Source organism: Enhydra lutris, unplaced genomic scaffold (genome assembly GCF_002288905.1).
Source record: "Enhydra lutris kenyoni isolate GAN:26980312 unplaced genomic scaffold, ASM228890v2 scaffoldscaffold24, whole genome shotgun sequence".
Classification (NCBI taxonomy): domain Eukaryota; kingdom Metazoa; phylum Chordata; class Mammalia; order Carnivora; family Mustelidae; genus Enhydra; species Enhydra lutris.
In genome coordinates, this window is record NW_019154108.1 from 29,163,553 (window position 1) to 29,181,646 (window position 18,094).

At 53.8% G+C, this 18,094-nt stretch overlaps 1 protein-coding gene across 1 annotated transcript in view; it reads left to right on the forward strand.

Annotated features, from left to right (window-relative positions):
- The window catches only part of LOC111150644 (poly(ADP-ribose) polymerase 1), a 37,695-nt gene extending 34,373 nt beyond the window's left edge, over positions 1-3,322 (forward strand). Inside the window, exons 19-23 of the mRNA XM_022508129.1 lie at positions 342-494; positions 1,262-1,389; positions 2,022-2,083; positions 2,645-2,759; positions 2,838-3,322. Coding sequence (XP_022363837.1) covers positions 342-494; positions 1,262-1,389; positions 2,022-2,083; positions 2,645-2,759; positions 2,838-2,919 — 540 coding nt within the window. The 3' untranslated portion in view covers positions 2,920-3,322. The remainder of the gene's footprint in view (positions 1-341; positions 495-1,261; positions 1,390-2,021; positions 2,084-2,644; positions 2,760-2,837) is intronic.
- The last annotated feature ends 14,772 nt before the right edge of the window (positions 3,323-18,094 follow it).

Consider the following 18,094-nt stretch of genomic DNA (forward strand, 5'->3'; position numbering starts at 1 on the left):
TTAAATTACTGGAGGAGCGACTTACTATTGGTGGAGGAGAAAGGTTAGTCTTGGAGTTTAGGGGTGCTTAGTGTTCTTTCCCTAATGCTTTTTATTTCCAATCTCAAAGCCTTGTTTGAGGACCTGAAAGCACAATCAGACATGGCAAAGCATCTCGGGCACACCTCTGTCAGATGGGGTCCTGCCCGGGCGACTGCTCCCCACCCAACCCTGCCGCCTCGTAGGCTGCCACAGCCGCATCCTCTGGCTCTGGGGCAGCTGGCCCATGCTCCTGCATCTGGTGGATCTTGCTGTGAGAGTAACGTGGCATCCTCTGTCTCCGGCCCTTCACCCCCGAGCAGATCTTCCGGATCGAGCGCGAAGGCGAGAGCCAGCGTTACAAGCCATTTCGGCAGCTGCATAACCGCAGGCTCCTATGGCACGGCTCCCGGGCCACCAACTTTGCCGGCATCCTGTCCCAGGGCCTCCGGATAGCCCCGCCTGAGGCGCCCGTGGTAGGTGGCTAGCCCAGGGTGGGTGGCGGGCGGCACCCAGAGATCATCTGCACCTTGTCCTCACGGCCCTCGCTCTACGGCCAGCGTATCTACACGGCTATGAGCCGTGGCTTCTCGAACAAAAGTGAGGTGTCTGGGCCTTGCCCTGAGAGCTGATTGGTGTGTTGACATAGCCATGTCAAGAGGCCAAGTTGAGTCCAGACTGCCTCCGCCCCCCCTCTGCCGGGTGACTTCTGTGAGTCCTGGTGTGCTCCTCAGGAGACTGTGGGAGGGCCGGAGGGAGGCCCTGCTGACTTGCAGCCTGGGTCATAGAGGTGACCCGCCGGATGGGTGCTCAGAGGCAGTCTTGCAGGCCTCTTGCTGTCCAGGTGTAACAGGTGGGGAGCAGCGAATGGCTCGCGGTGCCATGTGGTAGCACATGACCTGGGCAGATGCCCTGACCTCCCTACACCTTTGACTGACAGAAGGAAGTAAACACAAGAGCTGCCATTTATGGGCTGTTGCCACATGCCGGGCACCGATCTAAGCGCTTATTAACTTGGTGAATTTTCACAACGGTTCTGTGAGGTTCTCTCCCCAGTTGAGAGAGGAAGACAGCGGGGGGCAGAGAGATTAAACTTTCTGCGGACCTGAGTGCCCCCACGGGACCAGGGTCCAAACAGCCTGGCGTGTGAGCTTGGCCTGTGGGCGTAGTCCGTACTCAGGAGCTCAGGGATGCCGCAAACAGCCCCCAGAATGTCTTCTGTGGCCCTTTTCCCACCCTGCAGACGGGCTACATGTTCGGTAAAGGGATCTATTTCGCCGACATGGTCTCCAAGAGCGCCAACTACTGCCACGCGTCCCAGGCAGACCCTGTGGGCCTGATCCTACTGGGAGAGGTCGCCCTCGGAAACATGTGAGTCAGCCTGGCCTTGGCCTGGGGCCACTGCTGGGGATGGACGGGGGTGGTCAAGACAGGAGAGTTCCCCTTGGCCAGGAGGGGACCCTAGAAATTCCCCACCACAATGGTAGAAACCAGTTCTAGTTAAGTGAATGCAGGAGCACCGGGGATGAGGAGTCCAGCCGGGACTCCAGAACTGGCAGCATCCACCTTCTGTGGGCTGAAGTGCACGGAGGATGGTTGCCCCCCCACCCCAGCACACATGCATGCACAGAGATGTTAGATTTTGTGTTTGAGATCAACTCAGATGAACCTGGAGATGAACTTCAGATTCCTGGCAAAAAAAAAAAAATCTGGTTGGTCCTGCCTGCCTCAGGCCTGTCACAGTGACACGGAGAGCAGGGTCGCGTAATCAAGCAAGGGGGTGAGGCTCGTGGTCTGAGAAGCCTCTGGAGCTGCGGCCACAGCCACGTGACCCTGCAGCAGTGGTGGCACAGAGCGCTGACCGGGAACTGCGCCTTCGCCTCTGGAAGCCAGGGGTCTGGGGAGAACTGGGTTCTTCTCACTTGGGCTCCTGCTTACCAGACTGGTGGTTTGAGAGCCCAGGGTCATCGGAGGCCCTTCTGAGACCTTCCTGTCTTGCACAGGTATGAACTCAAGCACGCTTCACACATCAGCAAGCTGCCCAAGGGCAAGCACAGTGTCAAAGGTACCGTTTTCCAGAAAGTGCTGCTCCCGCCCTGGGTGCTCTGGACAGCCCGGGGAGGGCACCCTCTCTCCCCAGTGGGCTGCGTGCCTGTGGCTCGCTGGAGGACAGCTAGAGGGTCATTAGATAATTGGGTCACACCCCCTGTCTGGGGTTGGAGCCTCAGGAACTGGGTGCGTCAGCTTTGCGTTTTACCGGGACTGTCAGCCGCGGTGCCGAGGAACATCCCCTGAGCAAGTGCTGCCCGGGGTGTCCAGGCGCGGGAGCTCCAGCCACCTGACGGTTCGGGGCCTCCGCCTGCCGGGTTGAAGTGCAGGCTTTGGACTTGGGCTCAGTGGAAATACAATCGGGCTGGGGGGTGAGGCACTGCTCTTACTGAAATCAGGGAGGCATGCGCCTCGGGAGCTTGATTTATAGCCCGGGGTTGTATCCGGAAGGAGGACAGAGTGTGCGGTGTGCGTGTCTTTAAAGTGAACACGTAGACGCGACAGAAGTCTGATCTTGAACGTTCTCGAGCTAGTGTCCTCACGGTTCCTCCTGCCACTTACGCTTTCTGTTGTGCAGGTTTGGGCAAGACAACCCCTGACCCTTCTGCCAACATCACAATGGATGGTGTGGAGGTGCCCCTGGGGACGGGGGTTTCCTCCGGCGTGAACGACACCTGCCTGCTATATAACGAGTATCCTTTGGCTAGCGAGTGGGGTTGCGGGGCTTGGGCCGCCGTGAGTGTGTGCTCCTTGACCCATGTCCCCTCCAGGTATATCGTCTATGACGTTGCTCAGGTGAACCTGAAATACCTGCTGAAGCTCAGGTTCAACTTCAAGACGTCTCTGTGGTGAGCTCGGGCGCGTGGCTGACGCCGCCCGGGGACAGGGATGGAGGTGCCAGCGCTCACACCCCCAGACCCAGCAGAGGCTGCTGCTGCGTCTCAGGAAGGCTCCTCTGCGAATGTTTGCTCACGCGTTAGATGATTTTTCCCAAGCTTTCCGGGGGCAGGGGGGTGGGGGAGGGGGTCCTCCTGTGGCCAGCACCCTGGTGGGGAAGACTGACAATAGAGGAGATGGGGGTGGGGGTGTCTAGACTAGTCCTGCGGGAGGGGCGCCTGCCTTACTCACCGGCTCCTCCAGTGAAGGAAGAAATCACTCCCCCCTTCTTTCTAAGTGTTCACCTGTAGTTTTGGTTTGGGAAAAATGTTAAGCATTTATTTTGAGGTAAAAATAAAAACTAATTTCGTACTACTTAGATTTTCTTTTTTTATTTTGCATTTCTTGTCTCCCCCCCCGCCTTTTTTTTCTTTTCTTTTCTTTTTGCTTCTTTTATCTGAGTTCTATGGGAAGACCAGAAGGAGGAATATTAACAATTTGTCACCCTTAGAAACAAAAACGTGCTTTCCTTTTCTGGACGTGCTGGGATGTGGAAGCTCTTCAGAATTCGTAGTGCACTGAGTTAAAAGTTGCATTTGAGGTTCCGGAATCTCCCTCCAGCAGTTCTGTCTTCCAGATGAAAACGGTGTCACTAACACCCCGGGGCTGGTAGTCCTTCTCGATTAAATGGAAATGGTTTCCTCGTCTGTGTGTCGTGTGTTTGGTGTCCTTCTGACTGGATCCGGTTTGTCCTCCCGGCATGAGGTTCACAGAGACTACAGGACAGCACTTGGATTTGTGGGGACCTGGAATGTCCAGCAGCAAACGGCCTTGCGACAGGGTGAGGGGTGCCCGTCCACACAGCAGGAAACCAGAGGCCGGGAGGCACGCGGACTTGGGTCTCCGCGAGCGCCGTGCAGGTGGACATCCTGTTGGCTGGCCGTCCACGGAGTGTAGTCCCCCACCACTCCTCTCTGCATGGGAAGGAGCCCGCAGCGAACAGCAGGGTGACCGTTGGGACACGGGGGCCAATGGCTGAAACCAGAAAGTTACATGAGGGTTTGGTGAGGGAAGCTGAGCCCAGGGCGTTCCTGGCTGGGGAGAGGTGGAGGGGCGGGCTGGCGTTCTTGGAGAGGAGCTGCCCTGAGGGACGGCAGCAGCCGGCGCCCACGGGCAGGTGTCCAATTTCAGCCTGCTGGCAGCAGAGTCCTTGCCCTTCTCCAGTATCCTGGACTCGTCCCTGGTGCCTTTGACCTGAGATGCATCCCAGATCAGCTGGTCGGCAAGGCTCAGGCTTCCTGGATCAGGAGTTTTCTGTGTTCTTCCCCATCCCTGTCCGCGCAAGAAGAGGCTGTCGCCCTCATGGTCCTTGATTAAACGAAGTATTTTTAGGTTGGAGTGATTGCTCAACGGGTTCCCGCGCATCACAACTGATTTTTAAGGAGATTCACGTTTCTGAATTCATGTCTTCTCCAAGGGAACCTACGATGCTTCAATATTTATATATTGAGTTTCTTTCCTCACCTGAAGTCCAGTCCTATCCCAGAGTGCAGCTGAACACCCTGGTGATTGTAATTTTTTTCTGAGCCTTTCGAAGAAACCCCAGTGGAGAGTGTAGCCGGGGCCTCTGCTGCCCACTCCAGTCCCCTCAAAGGCTCACATGCATGGTCTCAGGCACTTGAAGCAGACACTGCACATGTGCTTGTTCCTCTGTCCCTCCAGCATGGCAGCGGCAGACTTGCGTTGGCGGCTCTGCCCCTGCCCCTTTCCTGCTCAGGGTGTCACCCTCTGGAGGCTCTCAGCACTTTGTCCGGAAGGTCCCAGCGCTGTGCCCGCGGACTGTCCCCTGAGCGAGAGGACACCCTCCCACCCCCAGTGGTTAGCGGCCCTGTTGGAGGCCTGCCTGGCTCAGGGTCCATCTGCCTTCTCCCAACACCATGTGTCCATCTGGGTCTCAGGACTGGTCGGCTTCCTCCTGTGACACTCCGATGTTACCAGGGTGGTGTCCCTTCTCTTAAATTCTGTTTGAAAGCCAGCAGATTGGGGCTCAGGTTTTTAAAGGAGTGTTACAAGGCCAAGTTGCAGTTTGGGGCTAATCGTTCAGGGGTTTAGTGTGGTCTTGTGACAGAGTGCGCCCCGTGTCCCTTGCCAGCCTCTCCTCCAGTCTGGGGGGGAGCAGCACAGGTCTGTCGACCTGTCTGAAGTAGTCTACAAGAAGACGTGTTTGGAGCCTCACTCTGAAAGGTAAAAAGAAACCAGGGCCATAAAGGCTCCTGGGTGAGCCAAGGGTCCTTTGGACCCTTGTCCAAAGGAGGTTGCCCACCACCGGGCTGGGGGCAGTGCCAGCAGCGAGGACAGCCTGCATCCCAGGTACTCATGGAGGGAGTGGGCACATGTGGTTTTGCCACAAGGGACTCCTTGTGGTGCGCGCGGTGAACACCCTGGATGGACATGGCTCCCATCTTGTAGGATCCAGTCTACTCCATAAACTTGAGACTGCTGGATGTCACTGTCCCCCGCAGCCACAGTACCTGGGTCTGGGGGCCCGGGAGTGGGGGTGGGGAGTAGTCCTCACTGTGACCACATCTGATACCCAACTGCTGTGTACTTCCCACCCCAGAGCTCTGCTGGTCCCTGAGCAAGCAATGGCTCCCCTTGGACACAACAGTAGTTCCACTGAAGGGAAGACGAGGCTGCTGCCTGGCTGTTTGAGGCTCCCGAGAGCAAGGTGCCCCCACAGCAGGGAAAGGAGTACCCTACTGACTACCATGGGGAAGGCTGTGCCATGGAGGTGAGCACCTCCTAACACTCAGGACCTCATCCTAGCACTCAGGAGCACCTCCTAGCACTGAGGAGCACCTCCTAGACTCAGGAGCACCTCCTAGCACTCAGGAGAACCTCCTAGCACTACCGTGTCCAACAGGAACCAGCCACCCTCAGCAGTGACACACAGGACTGTTGAGGACTTGGGCCCTCGGGGTGAAGGGTTGGGCCCTCCACCAGGTGAAGGGCTGATCGGCTGAATTCCTGACCGAGGGCAGGGAGACGGGTCACAGATCATGAGAGGAGTTGAGGCGAGCAGGTTCTCTGACCAGCTGTAGGAATGAGGACCGAAGTAGCCCACTGGGACCTGAGTCTGGCGTGTGTGGTGATGGGTTGCAGTAGCTGTGAATATAGACTGGACTCCTGTCTGTCGAGTATCTAGAAATATCTAGGTCGGGGCGCCTGGGGGGTTCCGTCAGTGAAGCGTCTGTTTTGGCTCAGGTCATGATCCCATGGTCCTGGACCGAGTCCCATGTCTGGCTCCTGCTCCTCAGGGAGCCTGCTTCTCCCTCTGCCTCTGCCCCTCTCTCACTCTCTCTACCTCAAATAAATAAATAAAATCTTAAAAGCAATCATGTATAGGCCCATCCCTCCAGCTTGCTCCCCTCCCACCCAGCTCAGTGCACTTTGAACACAGAGGGCTGCTCTTACAGAACAAGTGGTGGGCTCCGTGTGGGGGGCAGTGGAGGTCAGGGTCCAAAGCACAATCCCTGTAGGCCCAGGGTCGCCTGAGCCGTGGCCCCTTTTGGCCCTTTCAACCAGGCTTCTTCCTCATTGACCAAAAAGATGAACCAAGCCATTCATAATCCCTGAAATCTTTTGTTACCTACCTCTTTGAGTTGTCTGAAGGTTTTCTTTTTAAATCATGTCTACACCCAACGTGGGGCTCGAACTCCCAACCCCGAGATCAAGAGCCACGCGCTCTACCGTCTGGGCTGGCTGGGCGGGCCCCCTTTGAGTTGTTAACGAGAATGTGTGTGCTGATCCCGGCAAAATGCTTCGGGAGGCCTCCTGACCTCGACGTGCCCTCAATAAATCTCAGCCATCACCGTTGAAGTCCCAGAAAATGTTTAGCCCGTATGAGTCCAAACAGGAAGACCCAGATGAGAAGGGGGAGACGAAGTACAGGGACAAAGACACCAACCTTGCGCTTGGGCCGTGTGCCCCACTGCAATCCCTCATGAGACTCGCCAGGACTCTGGCCTTCCTGCTCAGTGTGGCCTCCCATGCCTTCCTGTCCTCCCTTCAGCCGAAGGGACCAGACTCCAACACCACCCCCACCCAGGCCCGGCCCCACTTACAGCAGGCCTGCTGGGGCTCAGAATAGCCCAGCTGCTGTCTAAGCAGATGGCCTGGGCTAATTTTAGCCATGCGGTGCTCCCCCAGGGGCCGGCCTGGGCCTTTCGGATTTGAATAAGCCCATGTGTGCATCTTTGGTTTAGAGCGAATAACAAAGCTTTGAGCGGTTGTGACCTGTGTGTCTGCCTAGCACCTTAGAGGCATTCCAGAAATACACGGTTTTAGACAATTTTGTTTCTCTGACCCGGCAAGAGCCCAAACCACACAGCGAGCAGGTGGTGAAGCCCATGGGGCTGCCGGGGATGAATCGGGAGACTGAGCGCTGACAGGGGTGGGGGAAAGCAGACGTGGTAACAGGCAGGTAGCAGGGCCTCGGTGTCCCCCGGCACCAGGGCTCTCTTCCTCTCTTCGTCGGCCCTGGAAGAGTGAACCCGGAAGGCATTCACACATGTTTCTGACCTGTCAGCCCCCGTCTTTGAAGACTGCCCTTCATACAAATCCCTCCAGAGCCAGCCCAGTTAGAGACCTACGTGCCAGCTGTCCTTGGCCTCTCTCTCTCTGCTGATGACCAGTCAATGAAGAAAGGTGAGGACCAGAGTGGACATCAGTACGATGGGGAGACCCTCTAGTTCATGGCTTCCTAAGCTGGGTCTGGGGACTGAGCAGATGCTCCCTGGTTTTTGGGAATCCTCCAAAACACAGCTGCTTTCGGCTTCGGACAAGGACAGCTCCCACTGGACATCAGCTCTTGTCTCAAGAAGTGGGCGGTGCCAAGGTTGATGAACTCAGCTCTGCCTTTCTCTTGGCTTCCCCTTCACTGTTGAAAGACCGCAGCTAGACACCTAACAACAACGTCCATGAGCAGGATAGGAGAGACTTGGCCCTCATCCATCTCTTTTTAACAGAAAAAAACGAAATAGAACAAAAAAAGCAATGACTTTTCTCCATTGCTCCCAGGAGACTAATCTCATTGGCCCAGGTTGGGACCCAGGTGGGGACCCCGGCTTCGAGGGAGGTTGGACAGGGAACACCCAGGCTGTGCAGCCCGTCTTAGGGCTAGGTGGGCTCTCCCAGCAAGGAACATGGGGTGCGGACTCCCTGGGAGCACGCCCAGGAAGGTAGGACCCTCCAGACCACGGCTCCAGAGAATCACTGAGTCTCCCTCAGCTGCTCTCGCCTTCTGAGACTGGTGAAGTGGTAAACCACAGGAACAGAGATAGTGCTCAGAACAGTCGAAGTGGCAGTCTTCAGTGCTGACCCTGCAGACCTGCTGCACTTCCATGACATTGCCAGATACCCCAGACACTAGTGTATGGTGGAGATTCCAGGCCCCTGTGGCGCCCAGCCATGGGCATGGCTACCACGACCTCTAGGCGGGGCTGGGGACTCTCTGGGAGCAGGACGGTGAGCCCCAAGGGAGCCACCACTGGCTCTCCTGGGCATCCCCCACACCAGCCTCGAGTAGGGACCAGGGACACAGCGACAACCGAGGGGATGCATTGGACACCCCGTGCAGTTAACAGACACTTGACACAACACATCCTATAAGCGTCATGTCGTGCACAACAGGTGATCACAACCATTCACTTGCCTCCTGCTGCCCTTTCAGAAGTGTCCGGTCGGGGGCGCCTGGGTGGCTCAGTGGGTTAAGCTTCTGCCTTCGGCTCAGGTCATGATCTCAGGGTCCTGGGATCAAGCCCCGCATCGGGCTCTCTGCTCAGCGGGGAGCCTGCTTCCCCCTCTCTCTCTGTCTGCCTCTCTGCCTACTTGTGATCTCTGTCTGTCAAATAAATAAATAAATTCTTTAAAAAAAAAAAAAGAAGTGTCCGGTGGGCAGGGGTGCCTGGTGTGTGACCCTGGATCTCAGGGTTGTTTCAGCCCCCGTTCCCATGTGGGGTGTGGAGCCTACTTAAAAATAAATAAAATAAATATAAAATAAAATAAAAGCATAAAATAGTTCAGCGAGGGGCTCCTGGGGGGCTCAGTCATTAAGCATCTGCCTTTGGCTCAGGTCATGATCTCAGGGTCCCAGGATCGAGCCTTACATCGGGCTCCCTGCTCAGCAGGGAGTCTGTATCTCCCTCTGCCCCTGCCCCTTCTTGTGCTCTCTCTCTCACTCACAAATAAATAAAATCTTAAATCAAAATTTAAAAATTTATTTTTTTTTAAGATTTTATTTATTTATTTGACAGAGAGAGATCACAAGTAGGCAGAGAGGCAGGCAGAGAGGGGGGGGGGAAGCAGGCTCCCTGTTGAGCAGAGAGCCCGATGCAGGGCTTGATCCCAGGACCCTGAGATCATGACCTGAGCCGAAGGCAGAGGCTTTAACCCACTGAGCCACCCAGGCGCCCCCAAAATTTAAAAATTTTAAAAAATAGTTCAGCAAGGACATCTTTCTCCAGCCCCTGGAAGAACATCCTGTGGGCAGGCCCTATGACTCTTCCCTAAAGACACACGGCCTTTCACGGCCCACGATGACTCTGAGATCCCAGCAGTTTCCATGCCTCTCCAACCACTGACCTCTGACCTGGCTGGAGGTTCTCAGAGTCACAGAACTCTTCTCAGACCATTTCCTCTGCAAGCCTACCGTGTTGTGAAGTCTCCTTCATAACTTCAATCCAACTGCACACCATTTAATTTTCCTCTTGCACCAACCCTGGGAAACTGAGGCACCGGTTGGCCGAGTGACTTGCCCAAGGCCGTACGGCTAGGTACGTGGCAGGGCTAAGTTCTAGACATGCCTCTCATTGCCTGACCCTACACAGATCCTGCTGGATGGATGGACTGAGTGGCACTCCTTGTCACCCACCCCAAGGCCGGTGACCGATGAGCAGAGCTCAGTCATTCATACAAAGAATCTTGCACCTACAAGGAAGCTTCTGGGGGTGATGGAGACACTGCATGTCCTGGTTGTGGCATCCTAGTCACTGAGTTGCACACTTTAAAAAGAGGCAGTTTATTGTAATTAAGTAACCCCTCAAATACAGTAGATTTTTTAATCTTTTTTTTTTTTAAGTACATTCCACACCCGGCTTGGAGCCCAAAGTGGGACTTGAACTCATGACCCTAAGCTCAAGACCTGAGTTGAGATCAAGAGTCTGATCAAGAGTCAAACACTAACACACTGAGCCTCCCTGGCGCCCCTAGAGTTGATTTTTCAATACCACTGGATTAAGCAGTCATAGTGGCCTCTATCCCCAGTGGAGAAGAACAGATTGGAGGCGCCATTCCGCACACCTCAGTGGCCAGATTGGACTCTGCATCATGAGCTCATGGGAGTCACCGAAGCTCATACCCCAAAGGGGGCAGAAGTGTCTGGAAGATTTCCAGAGAAGCCATGTGAGCCCACCTCAAGGGGGAGAGAAGATCAGCTCCGGACCCTACCTCCTGTCTTCCATCAAGCCCGAGCCCCTATTTCTTGCCCATAGGCTCCCCGGCACGGGCTTTGAGCAAACGCAGGAGTTACCAGGACCACATGCTGACCCCCTTGTAGCTTGAAGTGGGGGGGCCTGACCTGGTGAGCCCCAAGCCGGTGCCTGGGGGTGAGCGCGGTCTCTGCCCGGCTGCCTGAGCTTGGACCCCCGCTCAACTGTCCGTGTGCCCTGGGGTGGCTCATTGACCTCTGTGCACCCCTTAACTCATCTGGAAAGCAGAGCCCGCAGCACCTGCTCACAGAGCTGTTCCAAGGACAGACGGGTCTCTTTTATCTCATTGTCATGAGTTAATAGGTGTGAAGTTCTTAGATCAGTGCCTGGTACACAGTTGCTGGTGTGTGGCCACGGCAACAAGGACCATGTTCCTCCAATAAGGGCCACTGAGAGGTTCTGCCCAGCCCCTCGGGGGGTTCAAACTGTTCAACCACTGCACTTGCTTATCACCCCAACGACGTGATTAGTTTTATTAAAATTGAAAATTTATTAAAATTGAAATTCGTTTTAAAATTTCTTCGAGGGTTGCCTGGGTGGCACAGTGGGTTAAGCCTCCGCCTTCGGCTCTGGTCATGATCTTGGGGTCCTGGAATCGATCCCCACATCAGACTCTCTGCTGCTCCCCCCTCCACCCCCTGCTGCCTGCCTCTCTGCATGCTTGTGATCTCTGTCAAATAAATGGATGGAATCTTTAAAAATAAATAAATAAAATTTCTCTGATGCTGTGTCTTACATTTTTAAAATTTGCAGCATAGTGCAATCTGTGAGGAAAAAAAAATTAAAAGCTCTTTGCCTAGAAGAAATGCTTAAGAAGAAAACCTCAAAAATGTAAAAGTAGCAGTGTGTCTAGGTGGTTGACTCATGGGGGATTATTTCTCTTTTGGGTTTTTTGCACCTTTTTTTCACAAGAAGGCTTTATAATGAGGGCACAGAAATAAGGAATGTTTTTAATATGGTTGGAGGCGGGTAGCTCTGCTTTCCAGACGCACTGTCCTCATCCCTGCTGCGGGCCACAGAGGAGCCTTGGTCCCGGATGCCCCCCACCCCTCATCTTTCCCGAGGATTCCCCGGGGCCGGCCCAAGACATGTCACTGTGTCTCTGCCGGGGTTCCCCGGGGCCTGACCTCCGTGAGCCAGCCCCCAGCATCTCTGCACCGGCCAGGGCTGCCTTCCAAGAAGTTCCTGTCCCTCACTCCCCAGAGGACATGCCTGAAGCATGGCTGCCAGCCTGGTGCCCCCAGAACACCTCCTCCAGGCCTCATGCCCGGGCAGGGGGGGCCTCACTGCCCACGGGACAGATTTTTCTGCACTTCCACGGGACCGGTTGGCTTTTCTGCCTGGAAGCTGGGTGAACCCCGAATTGGTGAGTCAGGAATCAGTGAGCTCTCTGTCTGATTTGGGGTTAGGGAGGGCTGAGCAAGGGTGGGGTCCCCACTGTAAGCCCTGGCAAGCTTCTGGGGTGGCCGAGGGAATGTCCCTACTTAGGCCCTGACTGTCAACAGTTCCTGCACCATCGTGATGAGCAGGACACTCCTGCGGTAAAGAAGGGTGGATTTGTTTGCCCTTAAGAGGAGCAAGAAAGAGGGAAGCAGGGGCGTATGGGCCAAGTCCTCTGTCCCCCAGGGGTCATAGACGGGAGGAGGCAGCTGGAAGGCCCCACACTGGAAAGAAGCCTGTGGCCTGGCCTGGACAAGGGTGTGCTGCGCAGCAGGATGTCCAGGATGGGGGTTCCCAGCAGAGCCCCCTTCCCCTTACAAGTCCTTATTCTCAGTGCCCCCCAAGAAGGTGGTTGAAAACCCGGGCCATCTCCCTTTAGGAGTGCTGTGTGTCCAGTGAGCCCATCGGGCTCTGGGTGCGCCCGGGGAGCAGGGCTGAGCCCTGCAGCAAGGACATGGGGCTTTGACTCCTGGGGTGAGAGACTGGTGGCACCTGTGTCCCGGCAGTGGACTCCTCGTCCGTTTCCAGCTGTGGAGGGAGGCCCGTCCAGGGACATGCTGCTTTGCCAGCCCCTCATGTGGACGCTCGTGCCTGAGCCCATCCCTTGTCTCCACTGCCCCTGCTGTGGCCAGCGGTTACCCAGGGGTTGGGGAACATCAGCCCGGTGCCACCTCAGGGCCAGGGAAGAAAGACACGGGACCCAGTGCATTACAACTGCTCCTTTGGTGTTTTGCCCCAGGTGCTCAAGCACAGGTGACCAAGTCTCTTCCAGAGCTTTCCCCTTTGATCTCTCAAACCACCAGACTGAGGAAACCTTGTCACCTCCCGAAGCCTAGAAGCACCTCCCTCTCTGGTCTGAAGAGAAAATTGTTAGCAAGAGATGACTTCGGGGGACGTCTGGGTGGCTCAGTCTGTTAAGTGGCTGCCTTCGGCTCAGATCATGATCCCAGTGTCCTGGGATCAAGGCCCACATCGGGCTGCTTGCTCGGCAGGGAGCCTGCTTCTCCCTCTGCCTCTGCCTGCCACTCTGCCTGCCTGTGCTCTCTCTCTCTCTCTGATAAATAAATAAATAAATAAATAAATAAATAAATAAGAGACGACTTCGGGTGTGCCTGCTGGCTGTCAGAGGAGCATGAGACTTGATCTCAGAGTTGTGAGTTCAAGCCCCTGTTGGGTGTGGAGATAACTTTAAAATCTTTGAAAGAAAGAAATGATTTTGTAGAAAATCTTGAGGGACACCTGAGTGGCTCAGCTGGTTTAGTGTCTGCCTTTGGCTGGGATCATGATCCCATGATCCTGGGATCGAGCCCCATGTAGGGCTCCTTGCTCAGCAAGGAGTCTGCTTCTTCCTCTCCCTCTGCTCCTCCCCCCACTAGTGCTTTCTCTCTCAAATAAATAAATAAAATCTTTAAAAAAAAGATCTTGAAAAGCACCTAAGTCAGATATTTAAATATATTCTGTTCTTTGTTAGTCCAAGAAACGCTCCTGGAACCACCAATTTGGAAACAGTTCGTACTTAATGGAAAGCAAATAAGTTACCAGGTTGAAATGAAATAAGGTGTCAGAGGATGGGTGAGTGGCTGTGGGCCCAGACCCTTAGAACCACCTCTTAGCCACAAGGGCAGGCCTGCCGACCCTGTGTCAGTCCGGGGGGCCGTCTGGAAGCCTCAAGCCATCGATCAGCAAAGGTCAGGCGCTCAGCGCCTCTGCTCCACTGTAGAAGGAAACTGAGCCTGGCAGTGAATGGCAAGAACCTCGGATGGAGCACGAGCACGCAGACGGCGGGGAGGGGCGGGGAGAGGCGGGGAGAGCAGGGGCATGGAGGCCAGGCCAAGCCAGGGCTGGAGGAATGCCCTCAGGGCTTGGATCTGGCGGTGTTACCTGTCCTTGTGGATTTTCTGACCACAGGTTGTGAGAGCACATCTGTTGTTGGAACTGGAAGGGACCTCAGGGTATTTAATGCACAAATTCCTCCGCGGACAGCCCGCGGGATCTGGGCCATCTCAACTTCGATATGGAAACTTCTGTTGTGAGTGTGTTGGTTTTAAAATGTGCACACAAATTTGTTGGTGATTTTCCCCTCGAACAGTAAGAGCTAATTTGTGTTCCCTGCGCTGTAGATGGTATTCCATGAATGGGCTCTAGAAAAATCGGGCCTAAAAGGCAGTGTGGTTGTCTCCCTGGCCTCTGTCTTAGTTCACTCTGTGGAAGCCAGCTGCCAGGTTGTGAAGACACCGGCAGCCTCAGCAGCCGCGTGAGCAAACCTCCCAGAAGGAGATCTGCCTGACTCAGTCGGGCCTGTGGGTTGGGGTTCTCAACCTTGGCACTACAAACATTTGGGGCTGGATAATTTTTCTAAGGGACAGAGGGTGGCTCTCCTGGACACTGCAGGGGGTTTTGTGGGGCTCCTGGCCTCTACTCACTGATGCCAAGAGTACACACACCCACCCCTTGGTGAAAATCCCAAATGTCCCCTTCAACCCCCGCCGCCCCCATTGAAAGCCACTGCGTCCCTGGTCAGGTTCATGACTTCCTTTTTCTTGAATCACCCAGAATCATGGGCCAGAAGCACCCAGCTAAATGGCTTCTGAATCCCTGATCCACAGAAACAGTGAGATAAACTAGTGTGTACAATACATAAAATATATCTTACAGAAAACTAATACAACATGTAGCACCTATAGAATATACAAGTTCTTGGGGGTGATTTATTGTGATGCCATAAATAACCAAAGGACATTTGAGTTTTTCAGAGCAAAAGAAGGGTCTTTACCTTTCTTTGGGTTCTCTGGGGTCACCTGACCCCAAAGGTTGAAGGACCCCAGATCTAGCCCCGCCTCCCAGCCTGTACAAACACCGCTTTCACAGCGTGCCTTGAGCGCTGGTCAAACTAGGACTGCTTGAATGGTCCCAGTTTTCCTACCTCCTAAGGTCACTCAGCTGGTTGGTAACAAATTTGGCTGTAACGTCCTGAGCCAAAATCTGCTGCCCGAGCTCCAGCCTGGGAGGCTGACCTGCTTTTTCAGTTTTTCTCACCAGCTCTCAATCCCTGTCAAAACTCAGCTTCTCTGCCCTTCTTTTTTGCTCCTCCTCCTTCTCCACCTTGCCCTCCTCCTCCTCCTCTTTCTTCAGACTCTTGTTAACTAGCATACTTATTCTTGCTAAGTCTGAAAAGATCAGCTAGCAAAAGATCATGCATATCCTGTTTAGCACTCCTAGAAAGAAGAGTGTCGGACAACTCATTTCCGGGAGTGCTCCCTCTTAGTGGAGGTCCCCACTTGTGCTCCCAGCGTCAGCAACCTGTGATTGCGGGGCCTTTCTCTCCACATCCCCTGTGGCCACGGGTGTGCTGTAAACAGCTCCTTCCTGCCAGCTCCTTGGACTGCGGCAACGTTTCTGATCTTCACCGAGTCCGAAGCAGTCCTTACACCCGTCTATCTTCCCTTCCCAGAGGGCTCCCTTAAGGGCCCCTTCAGTCTCTGTTGCAATCCAACAGGATACTTCCCCTTTGACCCAGGGCCAGCCCCTCTCCTTCCAATGCCGGCCATTGTGGGTCAGAACCACTTGCCAGAAACAAAACAGATGCAGAAAGAGAAAGCACAGAGCGGTGAACCTCTTTCCAGAACCCATCCAGCCAAGGAGAAGGCAGGATTTTCATTGGCGGAGAGCTCATGCAGTAGGAGGCCCGTGCCCGGGCTCATTGGCTCGGGGTGCACAGCACAGCCAGTTCTCCTTGGCTAAAAATGCACACGCGAAGGGGACTCTCCTAGCAGAGGAAAAAAAGTAACACAATGCTGTGAAAATGTGTGTGTGTGTGTGTCTAAAAGAAAAAAGGTCTGAAGTAACTTTATCATGAGTTAGTGCTAGCCGGATGGCATTCTGTAAGAATATGCACATACATTTGCTCTGCTACTTAGGTCAAATAAAAAGCATTTGTCTCCTGTAAAGCTGTGAACAATTTATTCTAATGGTAGAACTTTTAGATGCCCTCTGCTGACTTTGGCCACCTCAGATCAACTTGACAAACTCTCCAAAGCTTTCCTGTGTGTTTCTTTTAGACAGAGATCCTAGCAGGCAGGGACCATGTTCTGTTTGTCTTTGTATTCTTTAGTCCGCCGTGTACAGTTAATGAGTCTGTACACTCCACAAGGATGCCCAGCCAGGGCTGAAATCCAGCCTGCTCTTCCCTAATCAAGCACCACGACTTGAGATTGGGTCTGCCCAGAGGAGTGTACTGCTTCTATTTTACGTGACCTATAGGTTTTCCGCATTCCCTGATAGTGCCCTTTAATTCTCATCTCCTGAACATTGTGAGAACGCAATAAATGCTTGCTGAATGAGGAATGAATCAATGAAAGAATGAATGGACAGACTTTGCTTTCAGGGAGGTGATTTTTTTTTTTTTTTTTGCCAGTCCAACAGTCATTCCCCACCTCCCCGGCCCCATTTTTCCCCCCTGCTATTCAACCCTTCCCCACCCCTCTACACATTAGGAATTTTTAAAATCCCTATGCCTGGGGCACATCCCCACCCAACTGAAGCAGACCATGAGGAGGTGGGCATCAGGCATCACGGGTTTTTAAAGCTCCCCAGGCCACTCCACACCCACGATGTAGGTGGTCAGTACCTGGTACCACTGATCGCCACAGTCGTGGCGATCCCATTCCTCTGCTGGCACACAGGTTAGGACTCAGCATGTGACCCAGTCCTGGCCCATGAGGCTTGAGGGGAAGTCTGCCATTGTCTTTCAGAAAAGAGGTCCTCACCGAGGTGAGGTGGAAGAGGGTGGCTCCCTCCCCTGGACATTCTGATGTCTGGATGCGTAGACAAGGTCACCATCAGTCACTGTGAGAAGAGCTTGCTCCTTCTCCAGGTTAAGCTGCCACGCTGAGGAAGGCAGGCTGAGGAGAGGGGAGGGACCCAGGTCCCTGGTAACTTGCCCAAAATGCACGACCCCCAGCCTGAAGACATGCCATTTCTTTATTGTTCAAAGTCATTTGAGTGAGGTTATTCTGTTACTTAGGAAGATGTAGCAGAGCCAGTTAAGAGCTCTCAATATATAAAAGACTTTAGGGAAAAATTTACTTTGTTGGAAGAAAAATTTTGTGAGAGTGTGTGTCTGTGTGAAAGAGGGGTGAGGAGAAAGAGACAGAGAGACAGAGTTCGTGTGTGTTCCCCCAGAGAAAAGCAGCAGGTGAGGAGCAAGAGGAAAACCGATGGGGAGAGGGGAATAGAAAGCCAAGAGCTAAGGGCCCCGCCTGACTCAGTCAGTAGAACAAGGGACTCTCGATCTCAGGGTTGTGAGTTCAAGCCCCACGTTGGGTGTAGAGATTACCTAAAAATAAAATCTTTAGAGGTGCCCCTGTGGGTCTGCCTTTGGCTCAGGTCATGATCCCAGGGTCCCAGGATCAAGGCCTGAGTCGGGCTCCCTGCTAGGCGGGAAGTCTGCTTCTCCCTCTCCCCCTGCTTGTGCTCACTCTCTCAAATAAATAAATAAAATCTTAAAAAAATAAAATCTTAAAAAAAAAAGCCAAAAGCTAAATATAGACAAAAATCCATAAACACAGTTTGGGAGGAAATTATGCTTTAGAAGAGGAACTAGAATCCTACACAAGAAGCTAGAGGAGGCAGTAAATAACTCCATCCTGCACGTAAGATGCACGTAGTAAATATTAGTTGAGGCACTTGTGGGGCCCAGGGGGTTGAGCACCCAGCACTTGGGTTTTGGCTCAGGTCACAATCTCAGGGTCATGAGATTGAGCCATCTGGCTCCCTGCTGGTGGGGAGTCTGCACGGGATTCTCACTCTCCCCTTGCTCTCTCTCTCCTCCCTGCTCTCTCGCCCTCTAAAATAAATGTCTTAGATAAATAAATATGGGTGGACTCAACAAGGGACAATATATGATTGACAGCAAACTGTTGGATTGAGGCTAGTGTGTTTTGGGGATGCAGAGGAAGGGACATTGGCAGACTCGCTGGAGTGATTCTGGAAAGGACCATGGACCGGAGGAGCCCGGTGTTGACAGGTACAGAGGATTCACAAGAGCAGAGAACACGCACAGAGGCTCGATGACATGAGTTCTCAGTCGTGGATCCCTGGCAGTTGTTACAGTCCAAGTAATTCCTATCATGATCTGGAGACAAGTGCACTATCAAAGCAGTCAA